We start from the raw sequence: 27,410 nt of genomic DNA, 5'->3' as shown, positions 1-27,410 counted from the left end.
TGCAAATTTTTCTTAACTAGTAAGTGCATCAATAGGAACTTCCCTTGTAATTTTACCAATAAGATCATCAATAGAAAAATCTTTATCTCTTTTAGCGCTTGAAGAAAAATAAAAGAATGCATATTTATACACAAACTGTGAAGTGTGCCTCACATTTATCGGACACGTTGCAAGCACTTTAAATGAGAATCCATGAGCAACCCAAGAAGGGCCAAAATAGGCCTAATGTTGGGACGAGGAGCGTTGGCTTGTCGAGACGACGTGATGGACGACGTTGTGACGAGGTGAATGGGACGTCACGACGTGTTCTCATATTTGGCAACCGCATTTTAGACTTCAATGAGGACTTCTTCTCCCAGTTAGACTCTGATTATTCTAGGGATATTTTAGTATGATTAGAACTCTAATATTAGTTTATTTAAAGGAGTTTTGTATCCCTATTTTGATATGTCAATAAAAAAGGGTTTTTCTTTGGGGGCGACAAGGTGTAGCCACATATGAGTTTTTGTGAGAGTTTCGTGATAATTATGGAGAGTATTTTATACCCCTTTTGTAAGTTCCCTATGAGATTTAGTGTTTTTTTTACCGATTTTCTTTTTGGGATTTTGAGCTTTGTATTCGGGGTTTTAGGTAATGTACGTTTAGTACATTTAGGTTATTTTCTCCATATTGTACTCTCGTTTGTTTACTCATTTAGTGAAAAGTCAAAATCTACTTTGCTCGTGATTTTTCCCTCTTTAAGGGTTTTCCAAGTAAAGTATTTGTATTCGTTCTTCTTTACTTTTTCTTATTCGTTGTTTATACGGGCTGATCCCCAACACAAACAAATATTATATAAAAATTAAAAGACAAATTAGCCATTATAAATTGTAACTATTTAAAGAATTAAAAGAAAACTTAAAAATTTTAAAGATAATTAATACAATATTAAAAAATTTATTTAATAAGCAATTAAAAATGCATTTGAAAAAAATAATTAAACTAGAATTAAAATAATGAATAAATAATTAAAATAATATTAATACACAAATATGAAAAATGTAACAAAAAATTTATATCTTCATTAATTAAACAAATAAACTTATTTTTTTTTAAAAAAAAACTATATGTTATACTAATATTGTCCCAGAGCTAGAAATATAAATATATAGATATAAAAAGTTTTATAAACTCAATAGATATATATTGAAGAATAATCATATTTATTTACTTGACCTTCGATAAGTGAGGTGATAACAAAGGCAATTTAAAAGTTAGGCCATATAAATAAAAACACTTAACTCAAACCCGAAGGAAAATGTAGGCAAGAACATTAAGGTGATATTTGGTTGGCTGTAATACTAATGCATTACAACTGAATTCAGTGGGCCCATCACTAAGCCATTGTGTGGTTGGCTGTAATGAGCTATTACAGCCTTATTCCAAACGGGATTATTCAAGGCAAAAGTAACGTTTACAATTTGGTGGTCTGGGTTGGGAATATCTATTCAACGAATGGGTGGGAGAAAATTTTCCTCTTATTACCCTTTCTTTCTCACGTCTAAAGCTTTCCTCTTTCTTATTCTTCTTCTCATTTCCTTCCAACCTTATCTCCCTCTTTTTCATGCTTCTATCCTCACCAACCCGATCTCCCTTTGACAAAATAGAGAGAAAATAGAGACAGAAAATAGAGAGGCCTTTTGATCGTTTCTTCGGTAATAGCAGCTGCTATTGTGGTGAGGCAGAAGGAGCGACCTATTGAGGAATTTTACAATGTGATCGAGATAATCTATGAACCAGAGGCATGAAATATTATATTTTTCTTGTTTCATTAGGTTTTTGTTTAATCTTAAACATGTGATTGATAATTTCATCTCTTTGCTTCTTTTCTTGTATTGCACTAGTAGGGAGTTGTGAAAAAAATGATTTTTTGAAAAAAAAAATCAGTCAATTGGTTGATCCGATTATTTTAGGGCAATTTAGGGTTAGAAAGCTAAGCTTTTTTTTTTTGAATTGTTGGTCATTTCTTTTTATTGTAAGGGATTTCAAGTTGCTTGTTTCAATTTCAGGTTGGAATTTTTTGTTTGTGGTAAATGGGTTGATGGGGTTTTGGATTTTGAGCTTTGAATCAGTTACAGAGTTTTTGAGCAAGAAAAAGAAAAAGAAAACAGAGGCGGGGGAGATGAGGAAATCGTTTTACTAGTAAATTTTCCATTGCTTTGCTTTTTTTTTTCTTTCAATTTTGATTCTAAAATGTTGGGCTAGTTGCAGTTTAAGCTGAACAAAGCATTTCAGTTGAGAAAACCATTGAAGTTAAATTAAAGAGAAATTCGAAATATGTGCTAATATGCTTAGAAAATCATAAGTTGCATAGAGATTTAGCTACTGTATCGGGTTTTAGATAAAGTTTTACCAGCATCATTATTTTGATCTTGAATTGCTTCGTGATAGTGCTTATGAATTCCATAACAAGTTTGTTAACTCGAGACTTTATGCACTACTTTTTACTGGATTTTGTTTAATAATGCTTTATTTGATACAGTTTGATGTGCTTTTTAGATCACATGTTTCAGATGAGATGGATCAGAGTATTCAGAAGAATACGGTGAGAACAGGGTAATTTTCAAACTATGTTCTTAACCTTAAATGCTACTTTTTCTTCCCCTTCTGTCTTTATTTTTCTTAAATTTTGTTAGTATAATGTTATAAGTTGAAAGAAGTAAGAGCATTTGTTTCTTTGCATTTTCTGCCCTATTGGAATGTACCGTATACATTATGTTGTTGTGGTTAACTTTAAAATTTTATTGGTGGAGTGTTTTGAAAACTAGGCGGATAGAGGATTGGTGGGAATAATGATAGAAAATGAGTGTACTTTTTCATTCATATGCTCTCTAGGAAAGATTTAGAAGTGGAATGCAATAAAATGATATACCTACTTAGTTTTTGTCTGTAATCTCGCCATCCTTTTTGTTTTACTGGATTCAAATTTGTTGGCTAAGGTAGCAAATTCATTTCATCTTTTTCATTTTCTTAGTATTGATAGTACCAAGTAAAAAGTGTTTACCATGCATGTACTCATTTTCTGACTTAAAGATCGGATAAAGCCCTTTATTGCATTTTTTGGCAGTAATTATGTGATGCTAACTTTCTGCGGTATTCAGTTCCATTGTTGAAATTTGTGTTCTATTTAAAATGTTAATGGGTTAGTTCTAAGTAGAAACCCTCACAATAGTCTTAACGAAGATATGATTTTCTTTAAATTCTACAGAATTTCCAATTCCATGACTCGTGATATTATTACAAATCTTATGAATTTGTAAGTTTTTTTTATGGATGTTCTTTCGGTCTTTATGTGGTTGTGGTATAGTTAGTTAACACAAGCATGGATCTGACTCAGGCTTTGTGCTTTTGCAAATCTTGCTTAGCACAAGCATGAATCTTAGTCCATCTTAATCATTTGATAGTCAATTGTTTGTATGATCTGACTCTGAGATTGCAACTAATGTAGGATGGTTTTTTTAATCATTGCTGATTTGTATTGATAACATTTGCATGAGGATGGACCATTTTACCATATTGACTTCAAATATATATTATGCATATATGTGTGCTCAAATCATTGGTGATTGCTTGCCACAGTGAGTCAATGATATTATATTTAATTTAAATCTAATTTGATCTAGTATGCTTCGTTCATTTATAATTTCAAAGTTTCAATTTTTTTAATATCGAATTGGCTGAATGAATCTCGAATATTTAATATTTAAGTTTGTAGTTGTAACTTTCTATTGGTTTTCTTTGTTATTAATCTGCCTCTACATTTTGAAGGCAACAGATAATTGAGTTTCTATTTTCTAAGGTTGTATAGTAATTCTCCTTAAAAACTAATGAAAGCATGATCATATTTTGTACCTATCTTCATCTGTTTTATGCAATTTAAATTAAGGGTATCGTTCATAATGTTGATAGTTGATTGGACAGAGACATTATAACTTGATCACCAGTCCATCGTAAGATTTTTGTATTGAGTTGCAGGCAATCGTTCATTACCCTCATTTTTCCACTGGTTTTCATCTATTTTGATTGATTCAAAAGTTGCAGATTTTATCTGGCATTTACATGGTTGCTAAGGACATTTTCATGTTTTCCATTCATTTTGCCTTTGGTTTTTTGTTAAGTTTATTTTTATTTGGACTATTTAGTTGGAACCATTATGTGTTAAATGTGTATCCTCTTGAAATAATGGAATGGTTTGTGTTTTAGCTAAAAGAGTGGTTGAAGGTAGCAACAAGAAGGGGAAAAATATCACTCAAGGGTGTGCTAGGGTAGCAACAAGACAATATATACATGTTAAACTACATTTACAATTCAGATTTGATCTTTTTACTTTAAACAAGAACATTTTGGTTATATTTAATTTTCGACATGTTTTTATTTTTGATGTTTCATTTAAAACTATTTTAATCTTTTAATATATTTTTAAACTATTTTTATTTTTGATATCTTTATTAATTTATGTTATATTTAATTTTGGTCTTCAAAAAATGTTTTATATTACTTATATTGTTTGATTAAAAATTATAATTAACACTACAAAAATTATCTCAACTAACGAAACAAAAAAAAAGTAAAATGCTACAAACAAATCATGTTATGGTAAGAATGTAATATATATGGAGTTTTAGATTTTATTTAAATACAAATAATAATCGAATATTTTAAAATACATAATTTTTAAGATATTTAACACACTATATACCTATAATCGAATTATACAAAATAAAAGAAATTAAGACCTTATTTTCTTTTCTCATAAAAATTATTTTATTCATATTATTTTTTTCCTTTTACTTATTTTAACTATTCAAACAAAATAATATATATTTTTCTATTCACAATTATTAATTCAAATAAAACATTAGTTAATTACAATGTGAGGATCAATACAAACTTTTTAGAAGGTAAATTAAAGATCGAATATTTTAAAATTTTCATATAATATATGTATATTTCTGTAGAACTGGAAACTATGTTATTTGGATGTGGATGTGTTAAATGGGTTTTTTTTTAAATAATTATTAAATGTCAGTCATCAATTAATCAAATCCACAAAAACACATTATTTTCTTTTCTTTCTTTTTTTTTCTTTTTTGGGTGATTGATAAAGAAATGAATTTCAAGTTTTTTACTTGCAAAGATAGTTGTAATTAATTTCTATTTTGTGCTTTGTAAAGATTCTTAATATGTATTGTTCATTTTTCTTTGATAGTGTGTTATTGATTCCTATTCTTCTTTGGCTTGTTTGATTGTTTCCTCCACGCACAGTTGAGCGTCTTGTATTCACTGAATCACTGTAAGTTCTTTGGCAATTAAATTCTTTGATTTTATTTTTTATTATGATTTGAAGATATGTAACACTTTAATATCTTGCAGTAATGGCTCGTCTGCCTTTAATAGTACAAAGTGTGAGGCGTAAAAGAATTGGTCTTGCATTGACAATATGGTTGCAAATATGTACAGTTGCGAGTTGGTTCTTACTTACATTGGGTGTCATCCATAGCCTACATGCTTATAGACCAAGGATTAGATCCTATATTTTAGATTTTTATGCAAAACGAAATTATGTGAAAAGACTTGTATATGCTACTGACGAGACCTGCATTGAACAAGTTAGGATGAATAGAATTACCTTTTTTTAAACTATGTGAGATGTTACAAACTTTAGGGGGATTGAAGTCGTCAAGGAACATGCTTGTTGATGAGCAAGTGGCAATGTTTTTCATATCATTTCTCATCACCTTAAAAATTGAGTTATCAAGCATCACTTTAATAGGTTAGGGGAAACCGTTAGCAGATCATTTCACAATGTTTTAAATATTGTCATACGCTTACAAGATGTTTTATTTAAAAAGGTAGAGTCAATTACAGCTAATTCTATAGACCCAAGGTGGAAATGGTTCAAGGTATTGGAGTGAGTTCTATATATAGCTTATACATAATTTAGTTGATTTAGATTTAAATATAGTATCCTAACTCAAGGTTTTATACATGTGATGTAGAATTGCTTAGGTTCTTTAGATGGAACCCACATCAAGATTAGGGTTCCAACAGTTGATAAACCTAGATATCGAACGCGAAAAGGTGACATAGCAACAAATATGCTAGGTGTTTGTACACCTGATATGCATTTTGTTTATGTTCTTCCTGGTTGGGAAGGTTCTGTTGCTGATGGATGGGTTCTTCGAGACGCCATTAGTAGGAAACATGGACTAAAAGTTCCTCATGGTAAAGTGTAAAATTAGAGGACTTTGAATTAATCTTTAAGGAAATACTTTTTTTGGAAATTAACCATGACAAATATATTTTTTTTAAGTTATTATTTAGTTGATGCTGGATACACAAATTGTGAGGGATTTCTTGCACCTTTTAGAGGACAAATATATCAATTGAATGAGTGGCGTCAGGGTTACCAGTCAAGTACTCCGGAAGAATTTTTCAATATGAAACATGTTTCAGCGTGCAATGTTATTGAAAGATGCTTTGGGTTATTAAAACTTAGATGGGGAATACTTAGGAGTTCATCATTCTATCCTGTGAGGGTGCACAATAGAATTATTATTGCATGTTGTTTGCTCAATAATTTTATTCAAACCTATATGAGTTTTGATCCTATTGAAGCGGAGTTAGGAGAAGGATTACCTAGTAATGTGATAGATGACGATAAACCGAATATCATAAATATTCATCCATTGGATTAATGGGCTACTTTGAGGATGGAACTAGCCAACCAAATGTTCGATGAATGACATGCATCTATAAATTAGTTAGGTTTAGGGTAAAAATAGTAAAAGTTAATATTTAAGTTTATGTTATTTCATGTATCTAGTTTATGAAACTTTGGTGTTGTTTGAATTATTTTTTGCATTGTACTAGACTTGTTGAATTGTAATTTATTTTCTTTTGATTTATCATGTGTTATAATTTTATAAAGTGTTGACCTTTTGATTCATAATATTGAACTTAATTTTAATTTGTTTTTTTTTTCTTAAGTTAGTTATGTCAGGTTTTTCACAATCAAGTGTTTCTTCCCAAAATTCTCGAGGAACCAAAAGGAAGTAGGTTCCTGAAGAAGATGCTGTGTTGGTTGCCTGTATGGTCGACTTGCACAATGTTGGAACCTTTAATGCTGATACGAGATTCAAAGCCGGTTATTTAAATAAGTTGGAAAAAATGTTAGAAAAAGTTTTACCCAATGCCATGTTGAAGGCTAAACCTAATCTTGAATCGAGGATTAGGACATTAAAAAGGGATTGGTCAATCGTTTATGACATGCTTAGTGGAAAAAACAATAACGGTTTTGGTTGGGATGAGCAGAGGCAGTTTGTTGTTGCTGAAGATGCGGTGTGGAACTCATATATAAATGTAAGAATTATTTCAAGTTTTTATTATCTTATTTTGACCAAACTTATATCTAATATGAATTTCTCATTTTTATAAAGTCATAAAGAAGCCGGTCAATTCAAACATCGTAGTTTTCCTTATTATGACTAACTTACTGCCATCTACGCAAAAGATCGAGCCACTGGGAAAGATGCTCAAACAGTCACTGATATTATTGAAGAAATAGATGTTGAGGATGTAGCTACTACAAATATTCATGAAGAAAGAAACGATTTCTATGGATGCAAAGCTGATATTTCTTTAGATGACATGGATGTTTCAGCTACACACCCGCAACCAGCTAGAAACTAAGGTGATTCCACATTTTCAAAGAAGAAAAAAAAAATTGATGCAAATGATCATATTTCTTCTACTTCATTTCATGATGCTGCCACTTTATTGGTGAAAAACATACGGACCGTTGGCGTTGAAATTAGTAGGAGTATTGCCTCCGAAGTGCTAATTCAACAAAAGTCAGAAATGACCATTTAAGAAAGAGCTCTAAATTTATATCCAACATTATGTAAAGTAGAAGGTTTAACTGAGAATGAGCGCTATCGCGCATTGAGCAAAATTCCAGATCATCCAATGCAAATGCTCATTTTCTTTAGTTTACCTTCTTCTGTGCAATTGGAATGGGTCAGAAGATTTCTTGCTGACCATTAAAATCATGGTTGTGTTGATGATATTTTGGTAACTTTTTGTGTTTGTAATATTTGGATAGTATAATGACATGATAGAATGTCATTACAATGTTGTAACTTTTTGATGTTGTAAAATTTTATAACATATGGATTATGACATATAAACTAATGAAATCATGTAACTTTTTTGTTAATAAATGAATATTATGTTTGGATGTGAAATATAATTCTCAAGTTATTTATTACTTCTAGTATTTTGTTTTTTGTTGTAGAATAATTAAATTATTTGTTTCACTAATGATATTTTAGCACATTAAATATGTATTGCAGTTTAAAAATAATAAAGTAGATTATATATTATTTTTATAGTATTATATATTATGATTTTTTAATTCATATAATAATAATTATAATAATAATTTTATTAAATTATTTTTAATAATAATCTTATTAAAATTTAATAACAATAACAATAATCATCTACCTAAAAAAAATTCTACTAAGGGTATTCTAGTTATTTTAGTTTTTTCCTTATGCTATTACAACATCATTCCATTCAACCAAACAATTGAATTACTGATTACAGCTTTAGTCCATTACAGCTCTATTCCATTACAGTGAACTAAACGTACCCTAACATCATGGACACAAACCTTATCCGCGAACTTCAACCACTAGGTTAGAACTCCACCATCTGGTGCATTATATTCCGCAATGATTGTCATATTTTTCCCAGTTATTCTAACTTGCGATGGTAGATGAATAGTTCGTTCAATAAACATTTATATTAAGATAAATAGTTGAATTTTTGTTCATTTATATTCATTTATTAAGATAAATATACGAACATAAATAAGATCTTGAGGTTCGTATATTAAACGAACCAAATACAAACAAAGCTTTTCCAATTCATTTATGTTAATGAACAAGCTATTTTATGGTTCTATTAATATATATTAATAAAATTACAAAAAAATATTTAGTACACTACAATGAAGTTTTTATACTCCACAAGCAGGGTTAAAGAGTTGACAAGTATCCTATACGGATATAGTAAAATATTAAAAAATAAATAAATATTAGAAAAAAGAGACATGATAATTTTTTAGGACGGCTTGTGGAATAAAATTATACTATTAGTATACTAAATACTAATCCATAAAATTATTATTGTTTATATGTTTTCTTATTTATAATATAATAATTAAAATTTTTATTTGACTATTTTTATTTACAAAAAAATAATATATACATATATTGTTTGTTTGTTTGTTTATTATTCATTAATATGTATGAGAATATATTGTTTAATGTTCATGAACATGTTCGTTTAACTTAAGTGAAGGAATATGAATACAAATAATTTTAAATAAATAAACACGAACAAAAATTTTAAAATTCTTAACGAACACGAACAAACTTAAAAACAAATAAACGAACATGAACAAAAGTTTATATGTTCAAATTCGATTCATTTACAACTCTACTCCAACTGAACCTCATATATTTTTGAAAACCATTAGACTAAGCGTAATCACCATAAACTCGAAAAAACGAGTCACCATCGGTTCAAAACAATCAAGTCAAAATTAACTTGAGAAATTTTATTCTTTCAAAAGAGAGAACTTCCTCACCCCAAAAAATGGTGGAAGGCCGACAACGAAAGGAGAAAACCCCCATAAATGGCACAAAAAGAAGATGGTGGATATGGAAGAAATGATAATGAAAAAAAAAGATAGCAGAAATGAATAGGTGGAAGTAGAAGTAGAGGTGCTCATGGGTCGGGTCAGACCGGGTTCAAGTCGAGTCTAAGAATGATATTAACATACATTATATTTGTCTAAGCCCGGACAGACCCGAAATATGGGTTTAAAATTTTGCTCAAACCCATCCATATTTACAAAAAAAAATCCCAAGCCCATTTTAGGTCCGCCTATATTATTTATTAAATATTTTTAAATTATATTATTTTAGTATTTAATAATTTTATACATTTTTTATTTATTAAAATTTTTTATATAGTCATCTTAACATTATTTTAATGTTTATATTAGAGTAGTATTATGTATTTAGTATAAGTTCATTTTTTTAATGTGTTATAAATTAAATAATATATAAAAATAACATAATATAAAGTATTAAAAATTTAAAATGGGTTGGGATTAGGCATTGAATATTCAAACCCGAGTTCGACCTATATTTTAAACAGTTTTAATTTTTTTTTGTCAAAGCTCATTTTTTGGGCTTGATATTTTTATCCAACTCCTTCCAAATTTCGAACAAGTCTTCGGGCCTAAACGAATAACTCAACCCTGAACAGACCTAAGTAAAAAAAAGATGATGAAAAATGAAAGAAAATGAGAAAGGGGAGGGGGGTTGTGACTAGATGTGATCATGGGCTGGGCAGCCTAGTCTGGCCCAACGGCCCGTTCGAAATATGGGAGGGTTTAGGTAAAAATATAGGCTCGAAATATGGGTTTGGGCAAAAAACGAGAACTGTTTAGAAAATAGGTCGGGCCTCAGGTAAAATTTTTTTGGCCCGGCCCGAATATAATAAATATATATTGTTTTAAAAATAAATTTCTCATTTCCCCTCCCCATTTCCCATTTCCCATTTCCCTAAGCCCGTAAAAATCCCCAAGCCCTTCCCTCCTCCCTTTTTTTATTTTAATTTTAAAATTTTTAATTTTTATATTTCAAATTTTAAAATTTAATTTTAATTATTAGTATTGTTAAATTTGTTGATACGATATTTCATGGGCAAGGGTTCTACTCTAAAATAAAAATAAAAATTCTTTTTTTAACTCTTTATAATTTATAAAATTTTAAAATAGTAATGGTAAAATTACACTTTGCCCCTCAAATGATAAAAAAAGTTAATTTAATCTTTTAAAAATTATAAAAATATAGGCTATTAAAATAGTAAAATTATTTTTTTCTATCATAAAAAAAATAGGTTGGGCCGGGCCGGGCTCAAGCTTAGTATTTTTTTCCTCCAGCCAGGCCTGGACAAAATTTCAAGCCCATGTTTCGGGCCGGGCCGGGCCCAAGCCTAAGAAACGGGCTGAAATTTTTTTTGGGCCCAGCCCGGCCCATGATCACCTCTAGTTGTGACTAGCACTAAGGCCAGTGCATAACAACTAAGGGCTTGTTTAGTAGTGCTTAAAGAAGGCATTTTTTGCTTCAAAAGCATTTTTGGAAGAAAAGCTGTGCTAAACAAGTTACTTTTGGTTAAAATTTTTGGCTTTCCAGAAGCACTTCTGAAAAGAATAAACTAAAAATTTTTAACTTTTCCTCTCCCAAAAACACTTTTGGTGCTTAATTAAAAATAAAAAATATATTTTTTTAAATAATACAAATGTGTTAATATCTAATTACAAATATTTAATGGTTATATTTAAAAATTTAAAATATATATTATTTATTCTAATTAAATTTTATAAATAATTAATATTTATTGCTTAAAAATATTTAAAATTTATATTTCATATATTAAAATATTAACAATAAGTTATAATAAATTTTATATTCTTACTAAAATATAATAATATTAACTATTTGAACATTATTTAAATGCATATTTGTTACTTGGTAATAATATGTCTAAAATGGACATTTTATTTCTCAAAAATACTTTTTGACAGTGATACTAAACACTCAAATTTTAAACCAAACTTTTTAAAAATACTTCTAAAAATATTTTTCTACGGTACTTTTCAAAAGTATTATCAAATTAACCCTATAAAGGAGAAAAAAAAAGGGTTGAATCAGGGTTTAATAGATAAGCATCTATTGAACGTTTCTATCTATATTTTTATTACAACTAGTTTATAATGTTTGGTGCGTAATTTTACATTTTTAGTAATTTAATTAAATTTTAAAGTAATGTGTTTTTAATCATATAAATTAATATTTATTATTCAATTCATTCAACATAATTAAATTATATTAATTTATTTAATAATTCAAATATTACAACCAAGTGAGTTAGGTGAGATAATAAGAGTCTTTCCTACCTTAACTAGTGGTCGAGAATTCGATTATCGCCTTAGGTATGGAACAGTTTTAAAACTCGTGGCTAGCATCTATCCCTTTAATGGACCTACAAAATGCGAAAGTTAGTTACTGGGCTCGCTTCGGTAAATACCTTATGAACTAAATATATATATATATATATTACAATAGTAAACAAATTTGAAATCATAATTAAAAAATTTTCACCGTATTTAATATATATATAATATAATTTTACTTCATATAATTAATACAAAACGAAATTATCCAAGATAATAAATAATAAACATAAATAACATATATTAATTATCTTGATCATTCAAATATATTCCTAATAAAAATTTCCTAATAATTATTCAAACGTTTGTACAAACTCTAAAAATCTTATATATATGGTAAATTAAACTCTTTACTATTTAATTTTTTATTTTTCTTTTCTTATTAGTGAATAAATTAGTCATAATAGTTTGTAGATGATATACAATTAATATAATTATAATATATTAGATAAGACTATAAAATTTTATATGAATGAATATAAAAATACTTATTGTATAAATAATTAAATTTTTTATTTAAAACTAAAACAATATGATTTTTTTAAATTTTTTTCAGATAATAATTTAAAAATATAATAAATTTTTAATAATTTGTAAGAAATGAGTTTTAATATAAGAAGAAGAGAAGAGACAAGAAAATCAGTTTAGGGTCTAAAACAGCAAGTACTTTCTTTTATTACAAATTAAAGAAACACTCTATTAAAGTCAAAATATTTAGGCAGAAAAAGGGTCGAATAAGTTGCACACAGACATGCAACATGCCATAAAAGCGAGAAACGGTCCTAATTGATATAAAGATTTCGAGCTGGCGGAACATATACGAACACCAAATAGACAGTGGTGCAAACATGGAGGGAACAACGAGCTGGGCTTTCTTCTTTAGCTTCTTGCCACATTGAAGCCGCTGTGGAGTCACGTCCGATCTCTCTATTACAAACAATGCCCGCTAATGGTGTACCAGGGAAATTGCTGTAGATTGGGAAGCTGTCAAAGTATGTTTCTCCACGGTAATGGGATGAAAAAAGCAACCCTCCGAAAACTCCGCCATTGCTGTCCATGTTGGAGTAGGGATTTCGGGAACTTGAAGCTGCTGGTTTCAGAACTTTCAGTTTTTCAAAGGCATTAAGGCAAGATGATGATGCAGTGGCCGAGTCCGAATGGTAGAATAAGAATGTGTCTCCAGGTTTTATGCCAACACCATCCACCACTAAATATTCTTCATCCCCTCTGGTGAAAAACAGAAAACCCCAAAGCTAATGGAATGAGTTCTTTGAGTTTTCATGAAAATGTAATGGATAGAACTTATATACAAATCTTACCCTAAAACTTCATAGAAGGCCAAGTATGTTCGTAGCTTCATTTTCTCGTGCTCAAGGGACGATGGTCTTTTCTGTATGACCCCAATGTATAAATCAGCGGCCTCATCATCCATCTGCATCACAGATAACTGATTCAGCAACCTTTTGACTCCACTGTCAATGAAACTGTCTAATGCTCACGTTCAAAGTAAGCATGGACTCGAAATTCGAATTTCCACATCAAACAATTTTGATTGATATCGTTACCTCTTCACTGATATCATCCAAAAGCCTCTGGCTATCTAATATTTGATGGTACCCATTCATGCTGGCTGTGAGCCATGAACATTCTGTGCCTTTAGCTGTTACAGATATTGCCTTGAGCTCAGGGCCGAAGGGCATTACACCTGTTGACAATGTCGCATGGAATCGAGTCTCTCCAATGCCTGTTTATCAAATAAACCAAGAATCATTGATTTCTCGGAAAATGATAGTGTTTGGCAAGATGAAAGAAAAGAAGAGTGTAAATAATAGGAACCATACCAAAATTCTATATCACTATGGATGAAAAGCACAACCAAATTGAAGCAAGCAAGCACTGGATGCACAAAGGCATCACAGTGATTATAATCTCAGATATATTTTAATTCTTAAAAAAATATTGCATATCTTGAACATAGTTGTTTTTAATATATAATTATGAAGAAACCATAAAAATCTGTTGTTTGACATAAATGGTACCGTGAAAGAAGGATTTTATAGCGTTTTAGACTTTGATCCCTAGAATTGATTTCCTCCTTTCTAAAATAGCTTCTAAGCACCATTTAAGTGGCACTTTGGAATTTTGACAATTGAAAGCCACTGCAGAGTCGCTCTCCAAGTACTTATCATCATTCATTAGAAAGGATCTAAGGAGGAGGGAAAAAGAAGTACCAGGAGGCTTATTTTTATCCTTTGCAAATACCAAAGCTAGAGCATCAAAAAAGTATAGATCAGGATTGTATTCTTCAGAATTACGAGCAGTTTTGCATACGAAGCGGCTACTTGCTTCCCCTACAATCACTGTTTCTTCAGGCATAACACAGTCTGACCAAAACAAAAACAAGTTTCCAACAGTGTTTAGCCTGTGTGCAATTCATGATCTGTACTAGAAATACAACAAAGGATCTATAGTAGAGTGATGAATATGTTTAAGTAATTTACCAAGCTCTGCAAGAACAGGAGTCAAGTCAATGTGTTGATCCTAAAATTATTTCATGCCGAGTGTTAGTAATGCAAATAGGAGAAGTAACAAGAAAAACAGATTATTTGAATGAAATGATGAAGATGTTAGTTGACTTACTCCAAACATTATCACCCCAGCTGGAATAACACTGCCAGAAACAGAAACTGTGTAATTCCTTATATCCATCATAAATCTATCGACCATGGTAACCCGATGCTCCTGATATCCATACAAATCATGTCAAAATTCCTTGGAGAAAGAAACGAAAGAAAACCAAACTCACTGTCACCGGATCTATAAAGGCTGGTCAGAAAACTTGAAGCTTAGCCAGTCAGTTCATGTGATATCCAGCAGGCTTGGGATTCGAATTCCGAGAACTTCAATTAACAAGAAATTTTACTAAGGTAGGAAGATTACCATCTTTGGTCTTAATAAAGGGATGGCATCAACCTTCAGTCCAGGTAGATATCCAACAATCAAGACAATGCCTCGGTTAAATTCTTCGGATTCTTGAGAAACTGAACCATCCTCTGCAGGTATCATGTGCCATCGAACCTGCAATATAACTTCAGTTAAGGACTCTAATGCAATCTAGCTGTTCAAAGTTTTAATTTTTGGAATAAACCAGCATAAAAACTAAACCTCTCTCATTGTGTTGGTGATAGCATCTCTACCAATGATTCCACATGCAGCATTGGTAACTACTGGTACTTTGGAGCCCAGTCTTTCGGTGATCTGCAACATAGGGAAAAGTAAAACCCAAAAAAAAAAAGACCCTTAACTTTTTGCCCCTGAATTGGTGCGTGGGGGATTTAGAAAAGACTGCAAGGTCCGTTGATGAGCAAAAGGAAAGCATAAAATAAATAAAGATTGTGGGAAAGAGACAATACAATTTGATGAGCAGCTTCCAAGCTGAACTGTAACCCGATGGAGGCAATGGCAAACTGAGGACGAATTGGCTTGGAGAGAACCTTGTCAAGAGCCTCTTTCACAGCATCCTATTAATTGAAATACGAATAATCCATTTTTCAAGTGTTTTGATGTTGGATAAATCATGAATTACCAGTTAGTCTTTTAACTTACAGGGAGAGAAGGGTTGAGAGACAGTGCAGAGGCAAGCTTGGGACAAGTCAAAACTCTGTCGCAAACTTTGTTCCAGGATTTGCTAACGCAGGCAGCTGAAGCGAACGATGAAGCTGGCAACCTGAAGAGTATATTTTGAAGAATATCATCATTAACAGCAGCAAAACCACCCATTTTTTCTTCTTCAATCTTCAGTGTTTTCAGTGTGAGTGTGTTTCACAGCCATGAACGTACTTATAACGCCAAAGTCTAAGAAGGGTGGGGGAAAAACGACAAAAGCAAGGCGTTTCGAACTACATATGAGAAGGAAATAATTAACAGGATTCTTTGTTTTCCATAATCCTGAAAAGGTCTAAAACCTGGCAATTAAAGCTATTAATTAAGAAATGGATTCATTTCTTTATTTGGATTTGAAGTTTGGATTCTTTGGGATTAATTGGGTCTTGTTTTCTGGCTATTTCTGTCAAATCAGGCGGATCTTCTCCTCTATTGCTTTAATTGAGTTACATAATCCATACTTATTGCTATTATAGCTCTTCTTGTTTTTTTGTTCCATAGGCTCCTAATCAAACTGCTTTTTCCTTGTATATTTCGCCCACCGTTGCTTCTCCGATTCTCATGACTTCAAAGTCTTGCAAATGATCCAGAACGGGTTGGATTTGGTTTTGAGAAAAAAATAATAATGTGGTTAACATATGATATTTTAAAAATCAAATTAATCTATTTTGTACATAAACTTTGGTCCAATGTGAAATTTGATATGTTGGTTTGTGATTGATTCAAATGTATATATTCAAATAAATGAATATGTACATTTATTTTTATATTCAATTAACGTAAAATTATGCTAATTCGATAATATTACTAGTGGTTCGTGAAAATTTAATCAAATTTAAATTTTATGAATAAAACCACACAAAATTGAAGTTCATATGTGACAGTGCACATTGTATCAAAGTTAATGTATAGTTTGATATTTATCCCTAATTTAAATCGAATCTTGAAAACAACATTGTTGAGAGGAAAGCCACAACCTCAAATATGAACTATAAAACGAACATGAAGAGTTAAAAAAAAATTAGAAAAAGTAACATATTAACATAGGGTATATAAGTATTTTAATTTTTTTATATATAAATATATAAAAAAAACTTTCATATTTTTCATCTTCCTATGCAATTTTTTGTTAGTTTTTTTTATTAAAACTATTTTTATTTTTTATTTCTTTAGTAATAATATTTTTAAAGATAATTATTAGATAAGTATTTTTTTTAATATTTTCATGGGTGAGCATAGGACTACTTTTAATTATTCAACTAAAATTAAACTAATTTGAATAAAAATCAAACTAGACATAATAGTTTGAATTCTCAATTTTTTTCTCAATCCTAGTTTTCATTTGATGCTTCTTCAAGAAATTAACTTGCAATAATATAATTTTGGTACAAACCCAAGCCCAAAAGAGTAATATGTACACTTTTTGGGTGTGTTTGGTTGGGTGAAAAAATGAAGGGATGGAAGAAAAGAGTGGCAAAGTAGAAAAAAAAAAGTTTTGAAAGTGTTTGGTAGGAAAGAATAGTGAGAGAAAAGAAAATAGAAGGATAATCATTTTTCATCCTAATGTATAAAAATTAATCCTTCCAAATTGGATTGACGAGAGGAGAGAAAATAAGAAAGAAGTGTATATTAATTCAAAATTATGTAACTTTTAAATGTTTTATTTATTTCCTTTCATTTTTCAACTCTACTAAGCAATGAATGGAAAGAAAATTAATTTTTCTTTTCAATTTTTTTCATCCTTACTACCAAGCCCGCCTATTGAAAGAAAAATTATATTTTCCATCTTTCTAGTTTTCTACCCCTTCAATTTTTCATCTTTCCAATTTCCTTTCCGCTCTACCAAACAAAACATTTATTTTTCTTTAAGTATTTCGTGAGATAGTCACCAAAAATCAAATGAAATCCTAAATTGAGTATCCGATGACGTAATAAGCAATTACTATTCCTTGGCTTGTTGCAACTATATGCTTGAGTTAGAACAAAGTTTTATTTATTGATTCATTTATTTTGAATAAGTAATTTTGGGGTTTAAATAGTAAATTTTTAACCTTCCAAAAATTCCAGCAAATACTTTCCATTACTTAAAAAACTTAAAAAATGGACGGTTACGTATGCTTCGCGACGGTTACAACTACTTTGTCGCCTCTATCTTTATGAAATTGTAAGAGTTTCTCTTTCCTATCGAGTATAAGCGTTGTATTAAGATTTTGCTTTCAATGTTGTTAGGAAACATGTTGATGCGAGTATGGGGGCCCAATTTTCAACCCAAGAATATGTTGGGCTTAACCTTCTACAAAGCCTACTTGACAAGCTCAAAAGATCACAAAACTTGAGGACCAACTTTGAATGAGATTTGAGCATCCTTGGAGTTGAGCAAGATTATCAAGACCTTGAATCTTGGTTTAAAATGGGCAGATTTGAAGGTTTAAAAGTTTCTAAAAAATCAAGATTTCAATTCTAGGAAATCTTGGTTCAAGAACTAATTTCTTGAAGTGGGACTTGCTTGGATGATCATCTATGAGCTTAATGGAGTTAAAGGCTTGAAGAAATGAGCTCCAATAATCCATATCAGCCACCGTAGAGTTTTGACCCAATTTGAACCCATTTGAACAATTTTATTAAGCCTAAAATTATGTTATTTACTTGTTTAAATTTGATCCAACGCCCTATTAACATAAGTCAGACGAATTTCCCTCGAAGCTAGTGAGTTTATACTTGGTCTTTTTTTTCATTAGGTTAGTTCTTTACATGTTACATGTTGCTTAGGTAATCCTAGTTGGAGTAGGATTAGAACTCTTAGTTTTATGTTAATTTTTTTAGAAAAAAGGGGTTGTCGCCCCTCTTATGAATTATCTAGCTTGTTTTTGTTTCATTAACCTCTTGGAGCTGTTCCTTTTTCAAGATCCCATTCTTGTGATTTTTATATTTGCTTTGAACTTGTTTTCTTCAATATTTCATGATGATCACGTTTACACTCTTACTAGGATAGTTGGCCTAAGAGGTTGATTAAATCCAATGTTGGTGTTTGTTGAAGCCAAGTTATTCATTTCTCTTGTTATCTTTTTATTCTTCTTGTTGCCTTTTTTTATGTTTTTGAAACAAACTAATCTTGTAAGACTTAAAAATTTATATTTAAACATGTGGCACTATTTCGATGGCAATATAGTGAATCTTTTAGAAAATTAACAATGTCATACAAATGAATTCTTTTGAAAATAAAGTGATTTCTAAATGGAAATTAATTAAAATAAGTTTAGAAACGAAAATGTGATGATAGGAATAAATTGTAAATTTTAGAAAGATTGAAGACTAATTTGTAAATTTGACCAAAATGGAAAAAATGAGTTATTATTGACTAATTGGTATACGAATAAGTTATAATATGTATTGGTGTGATGAAAATCACTTTCAAGACCAAATTGGAAAAGATTTGAAAGTATATAGGCTAAATTGCAAATTTCTCGTTTTTATTGAGAAATAGGTAGAAGTGTAATTTTCACCATTCGTGGATATAGATTAAAGGATATATGTGATGTATGAAATGTAGCTTGGTTAAGTGTTTGTTGTGAAGAAATTATGCTTGGAGGTAAAAAAAAAAGAGGGCAAATGATAATAATCACCATGCAAGGGCATTTTGATAGTTCCTCAAGAGATATATATTGAGAATATTATTTTATCATGGTATTTGATATTTGAAATATATTTGGACCATTGGATTTGTTTTATGGGAATAGATTACTTTTTGGACCACACATTTTAATGAAATTTGACCAGACTTTGGGGTTTTAAGTGTTACAAATGAACAAATGGGGGGAAGGAAGAGCCTACATTAAGCTTGTTGCAATCGACCATGGAGGAAAATTAGAGGAAATTTTATTTCTCTTTCATTACCAATTTCTCTTCAAATCTTTCAAAATCCAACACCCCAACCTTAAGTTTTAGTTAAAAACTAGGAGTGAGCGTTTGATCGAATTGAGTGAAAAAAATTCGAGTTAATCAAGTTGTCGAGTCCTATTTTGTCATCCTAACTCGATTTGAAATTTTTACAAATCGAGTCAAGTGGAATGAAGTTCAATTCAAGTCGAATTAAGTGAAATTGTTAAAGTGAAATTAAAAAATAAAACATGTCAAATTAAAATCTTGTTACAATATAACTAATTCCATGTTAGAGCACATAAACTTGGAACCATATATATTTGAAAACTTTTTCAAAGAAAAATTAAAAAAATAATATACTTTAGTATGATAAACTTTAATAATTAATTAACTTATTAAGGTCCAAAAATTATTATTTTAGAATATTTTAAAGTTTTTAATTATAACGAACCAGTTTCTAATGGTGTCGAAAATTATGATTTTGGGGCCTCATTTCCGTAAATTGAGCCTGTAAATATTAAATAGGAATATTTACGGAGTTAATATATTGTTGAATTGAAAAATGACTAAGTGATTTAGCCGAAATTGTGTTTAATTAAGGTATAGGGACTAAATTGTAAAATTTTAATCGCTATAGGCTTTAAATTAGGATAAGGTTTAAGGACTTAAATAGAAATTATTCAAAGGACCAAACTGGTTATTTAACCATTTTTAATCATGAGATAGTGGACGGTGAAATCAAATTCTAGTATGACTAAATTATTATTTAAATTATGTTTAATGATAGATTAATTAATTAGTTAACTATGATTAATTAAACTAAAACAAGGTTAAGTTTAGTATAAATAAATAATAAGATAGTCTGATGAAAACCAATTTGTCATCATATTCAAACTCACACCATCCACCATATTCGAAAGAAAGAAAACCTTAAGTTCCTTCAAGCTTTCAACCACAAATTGGTAAGTGCAATCAAGTCGTTTTCTTGTAATTTTTATAGATTTGAGGTCACAGGAGCTTGATTTAGTTAGCCCATGTACCAATTTGTAAAACTGTTAAAGTTTTAGAAAGTTGTCATTGTTTATTTCTTGAAGAATTTGGCATGAAATTGTTAGAAATTTAACTTAGTTTATGAAAAGGACTAAATTGTAAAGCTTAATTGTTAGTTTTGTACATTAGGAGCCAAATTGAATAAAATAAAAAAATTATTATAAAATTGAGGTAGGAATAGGAAGTACAGAGTCCCTAATGAGTATATGTAAAGTCAAATTTTAATCTGAAGCTTTAGATTGAAAGTTATGCTTGTCTCAGGTTTAGGGACTAAATTGAATAAATTATAAAATATGCATGATTTGGTATTTGATTGTGAGCATAACTAGAAATTTACATAGATATATGTTTTATGACTGTATGTGGCTCACGTTGACGCTGGGTCATCGAGAGAGAAAGGAAAAGTGAGAGTTGTCAATAATTGACGCGAGACATTGGTTTGTACCTTTACGATTCGTATCGTTTTAATTGTTTACACATATTTGCTAGCTCCATATGGAATGCCAAGGTAAGTATACAATGATAAAATGAATTGTAATGTTGAATGTGTTAGAAGATATCGAAATAAAGGAATACAATGAATAAGATGAGAGATTATATACATTATCTTAAAATGTGATGTGTTGTGGAAATTCAATAGAAAATGTGTATGATATGAACATATGTGTTTGGTTAATGAATTGATGATGAGATTGAAATGTACTACATGGTTACAATTTGTATCAATTCAGTATTACCCTAATAACAGTCCCGAGTATCGTACCGTTGATTGAGTTGGCATGCCTTAGGTTGAAAACCATCACTGCTAGGCCAACCGTGATGGTAGGATATGTATATAGTGAAAACCATCATTGTCGGGCCATCCGGAATGGTAGAATGAATTGATCATGAATTTCATCATTGTAGAGCCATTCGGGATGGTAATATAGGTAAAGTGTGGAAGCCATCGTCGTTGAGCCATCCAGAATGATAGAATGAATTGATCATGAATGTTATAATTGTCGAGCCATTCGGGATGATAGTATAGGTAAAGTGTGGAAGCCATTGTTTTCGGGCCATCTGGGATGGTAATACATTGAATTAAATAAACCATCGATGTCGGGAAACTCGGGATGGAAAATTGTGTATATTTAAAAGTCATCGTTGTCAGGCTACTCGGGATGACTAGAGTAAAATAAGAGTCATGGAATGATAATGAAATTGACATGTTTTTTGTATTTGTTACTCATGATAGAGAAAGCATGTAAACTAGTATATGAATTGGATTTGCATGGCATGAACTAAAAGGCATAGATGTGAGAGTTTATGTATGGCCTAAAGTTTCGTATTTGATAAATAATTTAATTTGGTTAACTATCTTATTATGTTGAATGGATTGGTTTTACCAATTGATATGTATACTCATATGTGGATGTGTCAATAGAATTGCTTAGCATAATAGGACATAATTTGGATAGTTTTATGCATATATGTAATATAACAAGTTAGTAATGTTATGTGTCGAAACCATTTTTAGTTTTTGAAAAAAAACAAAAATTAGTTGTCGATGAAAATTTGGAGTCACCACCAATATTTTATTAAGGTGTGATTGGATCACCTAAAAAACGACTTTGGTCTACGAGTTTCAGAAAAACGGATTCGGGAGTCAGTTATGTACGAGGAAGGATTAGCACCCTCGTAACGCCCAAAAATTGGTACCAAATTGATTAATTAATGTCTTAAAGTCGAGAGTTAAAAAAAATGTGATCCTTAATTAAATTAAATTATTTATTAAGACTTTCTCATTTTAAAAAAAAAGAAAAATATCACACCCAATGCGTTAGGGCACAACATTTTATTCTCTTCATGATGAGTTAGTCGAAAAAACCTCGTGTAATAAAATTTAAGAAAATATCTAATTGTTTAAAATTTATGAAGAAATCGCAGTCCAATACGTTAGGGCACGATTTCTTTAAATCCCAAACATTAAATATTTTCTTTATTTTTAAAAAAATTTTATCTCGAGAAATCAACATGTCACATCCAATACGTTAGGACACAACATATTGAATTCCCGATGACAAGTTTTATTTTGTTTGATTAAAGAGCAATCATCGATTGTTAGATTTTATGAAAAAAATCGGAACTCAATACGTTAGGGCTCAATTTTCTTGAAAATCCTAAATACGAGTATTATCCCTATTTTGAAAAGTTCTATTTTTAAAATCGAGTAAAAAGATGACATAATATTATAATATATGCCACAATAATAAATACAACAATAATAAATATAACAATGGCATAGAAATAATGTATACAAATAAATAAATGAAGCTAAGGGTCCGTTTGATTGCCAGTAAAATGTTTTCCGTAAAATGATTTCTGGAAAATGTTTTACTTTTCTGTAAAATGATTTACTAAAAAATATTTTCTGGTGTTTGATTGAATCTGTGTAAAATATTTTCTGCTGTTTGACAGATTTCCTGAAAATATTTTACGGAAAAGTTGTTTTTACATATATTAATATATATTAATAAATTTTTATATTTTACATATAATAAATTGTTTTTACATATATTGCAACGATTTATTTATAATAATACTCAATTATTAAGCTACAATATTAATCGTTATAAATTGAAAAAAACTAATGTAACTTGTTTTAACGTAACTTTCTTAATATTTTAGCAACATTTTCCCATAATTATAAGTATTCCTAGTAATCACATTTTTTTAGCAACATTTTCCCATAATTATAAGTATTCCTAGTAATCACATTTTTAACTATCTTTAATTATTATTTTTATTTCTACTTCCTTCCTACTCAATTGTTATGAACCTAGTAGAAATAAATTCATTTGAGTTAAAGTGCTTTGTAGGATAAATTATCCTTTTATTTTTTTGGTTAAATCCCTATTTAAGTGTTGAATTTAGTAATTATTCTCGTATTAAAGCTTAAATTTTTTTTGTTCAACTTAGTCCCTAAATTTGACAATTGTTCCATATTAAGACCTAAATTTGATAATTATTCCCACGTTGAAGCTAAAACTCTAAAATTTTCAAGGAAATATCAAGTACTGGTAGATAAAAAAATGTTTAAGCCCCAATATGAGAATAATTGTCAAGTTGAAACACCTAAAGAAGTTTTAACCCTTTATTTTTTTTTAAGTTACCCAAATATCCTGATATATGTATATATATATATAATATAGTTAGAACACAATCACCATAAAACATGAGAAGGAAAGAGATTTATTGGTAAAAAAGCTTTATGTAGTTATAACATTGTAGGAACAAGCTACATAAAGCAAAAGAAAACAGAGCAGTATTCCAACAACAAGCTTCTTATTCATCAGACAGATCTTACAGAACCCAACAACCTCGAACATGTTGTTCTGCTTTTTCGGTCTACCACCGTCACAACAGAGCATGTTCCAAGCTTTCATTTAAGAAGAAGAGTTCTTCAGAACCCATTCCACCAAAGTTGAGATACCAAATCTAGTTGCCACATGCTTCTTATCATTCAAGACAGGCCCAGCCATGTCAACGTGCATCCACTTTTACTTTTTCATCAACAAACTGCAAAATCATAGTTCCAACAATAATGAAGTTCTGCAACATGGTTCGACCGTGGACATTACAATACCTATCGTTTAAATGTGTAAAAATATACAGATAGTAAAATTGACATACTTGTTTCAAGAACAAAGCTGCATTGATAGCACCGCCTTGGCGACCGCTGGTATTTACCATATCAGCAACTCCTGATTTCATTGATTCCCAATAGCTTTCCTCTAATGGCATCCTCCAAAATTTCTCACCACTGGCCTCTGATGCTTGAAATAACTCCTTTGCTAGATCATCATTGGGTGTGAAGACGCCTAAAGAAAATGTTCCAATGAATTGGCAATGGTGAGACAGTACACACACCGCTTTGGTTTCAATAATTGAGTAACAACCAATGAAACGATGATTGCTTGCCTTTCGAACCAACTATGAATAAGGAAAACACTTTCAATGGAAAGAAAAAAATTGTTATATTGAAGTGCCAACTATGTTTAAAAATTCATATGTTAAGTATATACCTGCAATTGAGGGGCTAAGAGCAACAACACAAGCCCCGGTTAGTGTTGCCAGGTCAACTATCTGCAAAATAAGTCAACCAGACTTGAAAAATGGAAATCTGATTATCTATACAAAATAAGCAATTGAAACTACCAAGTTTACAACTCTAATCACAAATTTACGATGTCTAGTTTTCGGCTTTATCTTCTCAACACCTTGGTTGCAAGCATAAACCAAAGCATCTGCTAGTGTAAGCCTACCTTCTGCATCAGTGTTATTAACCTACAATCCGCATAGTGAGCAACAAGTAATTTATTAAAGACAACGAAGAAAGAACCCAACTATGAATGTCACAATACCATATATATTTCATGTATACCTCAAATTTCTTTTTATTATTTTTTTAGCTAGAATAGAACAAACTATACCTCAATTGTCTTTCCATTTGAAGCTGTGACAATATCTCCAGGCCTTATACCCTTTCCACTTATCATGTTTTCACAAGATGCTACAATAAAATGAACCTGCGTATTAGGAAAATTTATGAAGTGAAAGACTAGATTTGATAAAAGCTAAAAGATGGGTTTTGTGCAAAATTAACCATGAAAATGGCTTGAAGCATTCATGAATCATGAGACCATTACCAAGAAGTAAATCACCAAAATTAAGCATTCAGCAAAAGATAGCTTCCTATAAATGGCTAAAGCATCGTTAAGAGACCACACTCCTTTAAAGTCTGAAAACCACACTCCTTCAGCTATTTGTCACTAATCTTTTTCAAGCAACAGGAACAACAGAACAAGTCTTGAATACCAATTTGAAACAATATGGAACATTCTAGTTTGACTATAATCGAATAAAATGTTTCAGATTGAAGTAAATTATTCAGCAAGTAGATAAAACAAATCATTGTCTCTACTGATTTTTTTTAATGAAAAGCATCAATAGTGTTTATTCCCCTGACCATAACATTCATCTGTTCTGTTGGGAATTTAGGCTTATATATTTGGCAAACAAGTAGGACAAGAAATTAGGGTGTTAAGGCTGTAATTTTTTTTTCAATTTTCCTTTCCATTTAGCATTATTCACTCATGTAAATTTCTTTTGTTTTTTCCCAGCATAATACGAACTGTAATCATAATCTTTGGACTCTACACTGTGCTATGGGGCAAAAGTAAAGATCAGGAGAACTCAACAGCAACACAGAACGGTAAAGTCCAAGAATTGCCAATAACTGACGGTTCTAAATCGACCAAGTTGGAGGTCAAGAGAACTTACAGATGAAATTTAGCAAAGATTGCAGAAGCTATATAGCATACGCATGCACGATGGGGTGTTAAAGTTACAGATGAAGAAGCCAAACATTTTCTTTCTCTTAAAAAGAATCATCCTTAATAGCGAAAATTGAAAGAGAAGACATAACTATCTCTTTGCTAACTGATTTGGCCATGAAAGTATCCAAATTACCCATTTTCCAGTTAACCCAGAAACTGATTTGCAAAAAAAATTTGCAGAAAACTACCCATTTGCAGAAAACACATCTACTACAAAAACTTGCAATAAAACTTGCAGAAATCAACAGATCCCCTAACCTAGAGCTTGCAATTTTACCTTCGATAAACCAGCAGAGGTGAACCAGCACGCTAACGAGGCAAGCAAAGAGAAGAGGTGAACTAGCAGAGAAGATGAGGCAGAGATGATGATGCTGCAATCGATAGGGTGAAGAGAGGAGCTGTGGAAAGGGTGAAGAAAGGAGCTGTGGAAAGGGTTTCAAAGGTGAATAGATGAGCTGTGGAAAATGTCTTACCGATTTCTAAGGGGTAAGACATTTTCCGGAAAGATGAGATGATTTTACCCGTGTTGTGGAATTGATTTTACAAAAGGAAAATATTTTCCTCCAAACAAACATTGGAAAATGGGGAAAACCAATTCCGGAAAATATTTTCCCCTATCAAACAGACCCTAATATACATAAAAAAAATAAACAATGAAATGCAAAGTATTAAATAAACAAGCAAAATAATATAAATGAAAACACAAATTAATAAACAAATGAAAGAACTAAATAAAAAATAAAGAATAAAAGGTACATAATAAAAAAACATGCACGTGGATTTACATATAAAATCTAGAATTATAAAATTTATATATAGCAAAATCTATAATGTATTTATGAAAATATAGAAAAGTACATAATTAGATGTATATATATAAAATAATAATAATAAAATAAAAAATAAGTAAATATTTAATCATTTTAAAAACATAAATATATACGTATAAATATAAAAATATTCATTTAAAAAATAAATATAGAAAAATATTCATTAAAAAAACAAAAATATATATGCATATATAGATAAAATAATTACATATATATAAAATAATTACATTATCAATTAATTTAAAAATAAAGAAAATAAAAAAAAGACTAAATTGAACTGTAGACAAAAATTTGGGGCAAATCCGTAAATAATTGAAGATTGGGGGACCATATTGAACGCGCAAAGAACGCAGATGGGCTGGAAAAGAAATTATCCCTTCTCCTCTAAAACGGCGTCGTTCCATCAGGACGAAATTGAAATTGGAAATAAATTAAAGGTTGAATTTAAAAAATAAAAAAAAACTCAATTGCAAA

The 27,410-nt window shown here is 30.2% G+C and overlaps 2 protein-coding genes and 1 pseudogene across 25 annotated transcripts; 1 reads left to right on the top strand and 2 right to left on the bottom strand.

The window, feature by feature from the left end:
* The first annotated feature begins 1,446 nt into the window (after positions 1-1,446).
* Positions 1,447-7,786, top strand: LOC107941238 (uncharacterized). 24 transcript variants are annotated; one of them, XM_041090215.1, is made up of 4 exons: positions 1,447-1,781; positions 2,539-2,584; positions 5,305-5,332; positions 5,413-5,906. In XM_041090215.1, exons 1-4 carry the CDS (start codon positions 1,771-1,773, stop codon positions 5,676-5,678), a joined length of 351 nt encoding a protein of 116 aa, XP_040946149.1. In that variant the 5' UTR covers positions 1,447-1,770; the 3' UTR covers positions 5,679-5,906. The 24 variants fall into 24 exon arrangements, 1 of the variants encoding a protein (XP_040946149.1); XR_005911407.1 differs by lacking the exons at positions 1,447-1,781; positions 5,413-5,906 and adding exons at positions 2,049-2,181; positions 7,034-7,786; XR_005911409.1 differs by lacking the exons at positions 1,447-1,781; positions 5,413-5,906 and adding exons at positions 2,049-2,181; positions 7,030-7,786.
* A 4,998-nt stretch (positions 7,787-12,784) lies between these two features.
* Positions 12,785-16,211, bottom strand: LOC107941241 (F-box/LRR-repeat protein At5g63520). Its single transcript, XM_016874794.2, has 10 exons — positions 15,743-16,211; positions 15,550-15,657; positions 15,302-15,394; positions 15,077-15,214; positions 14,777-14,878; positions 14,638-14,677; positions 14,368-14,520; positions 13,702-13,880; positions 13,456-13,568; positions 12,785-13,363 (listed from the first exon to the last, which is right to left on the bottom strand). Exons 1-10 carry the CDS (start codon positions 15,914-15,916, stop codon positions 12,919-12,921), a joined length of 1,545 nt encoding a protein of 514 aa, XP_016730283.1. The 5' UTR covers positions 15,917-16,211; the 3' UTR covers positions 12,785-12,918.
* A 7,727-nt stretch (positions 16,212-23,938) lies between these two features.
* Positions 23,939-26,719, bottom strand: LOC107941240 (leucine aminopeptidase 2, chloroplastic-like; annotated as a pseudogene).
* Between the last annotated feature and the right edge of the window lie 691 nt (positions 26,720-27,410).

The sequence above is a fragment of the Gossypium hirsutum genome, chromosome D03 (genome assembly GCF_007990345.1).
Source record: "Gossypium hirsutum isolate 1008001.06 chromosome D03, Gossypium_hirsutum_v2.1, whole genome shotgun sequence".
Lineage (NCBI taxonomy): Eukaryota > Viridiplantae > Streptophyta > Magnoliopsida > Malvales > Malvaceae > Gossypium > Gossypium hirsutum.
This window is presented reverse-complemented; position numbering and strand designations above follow the sequence as displayed.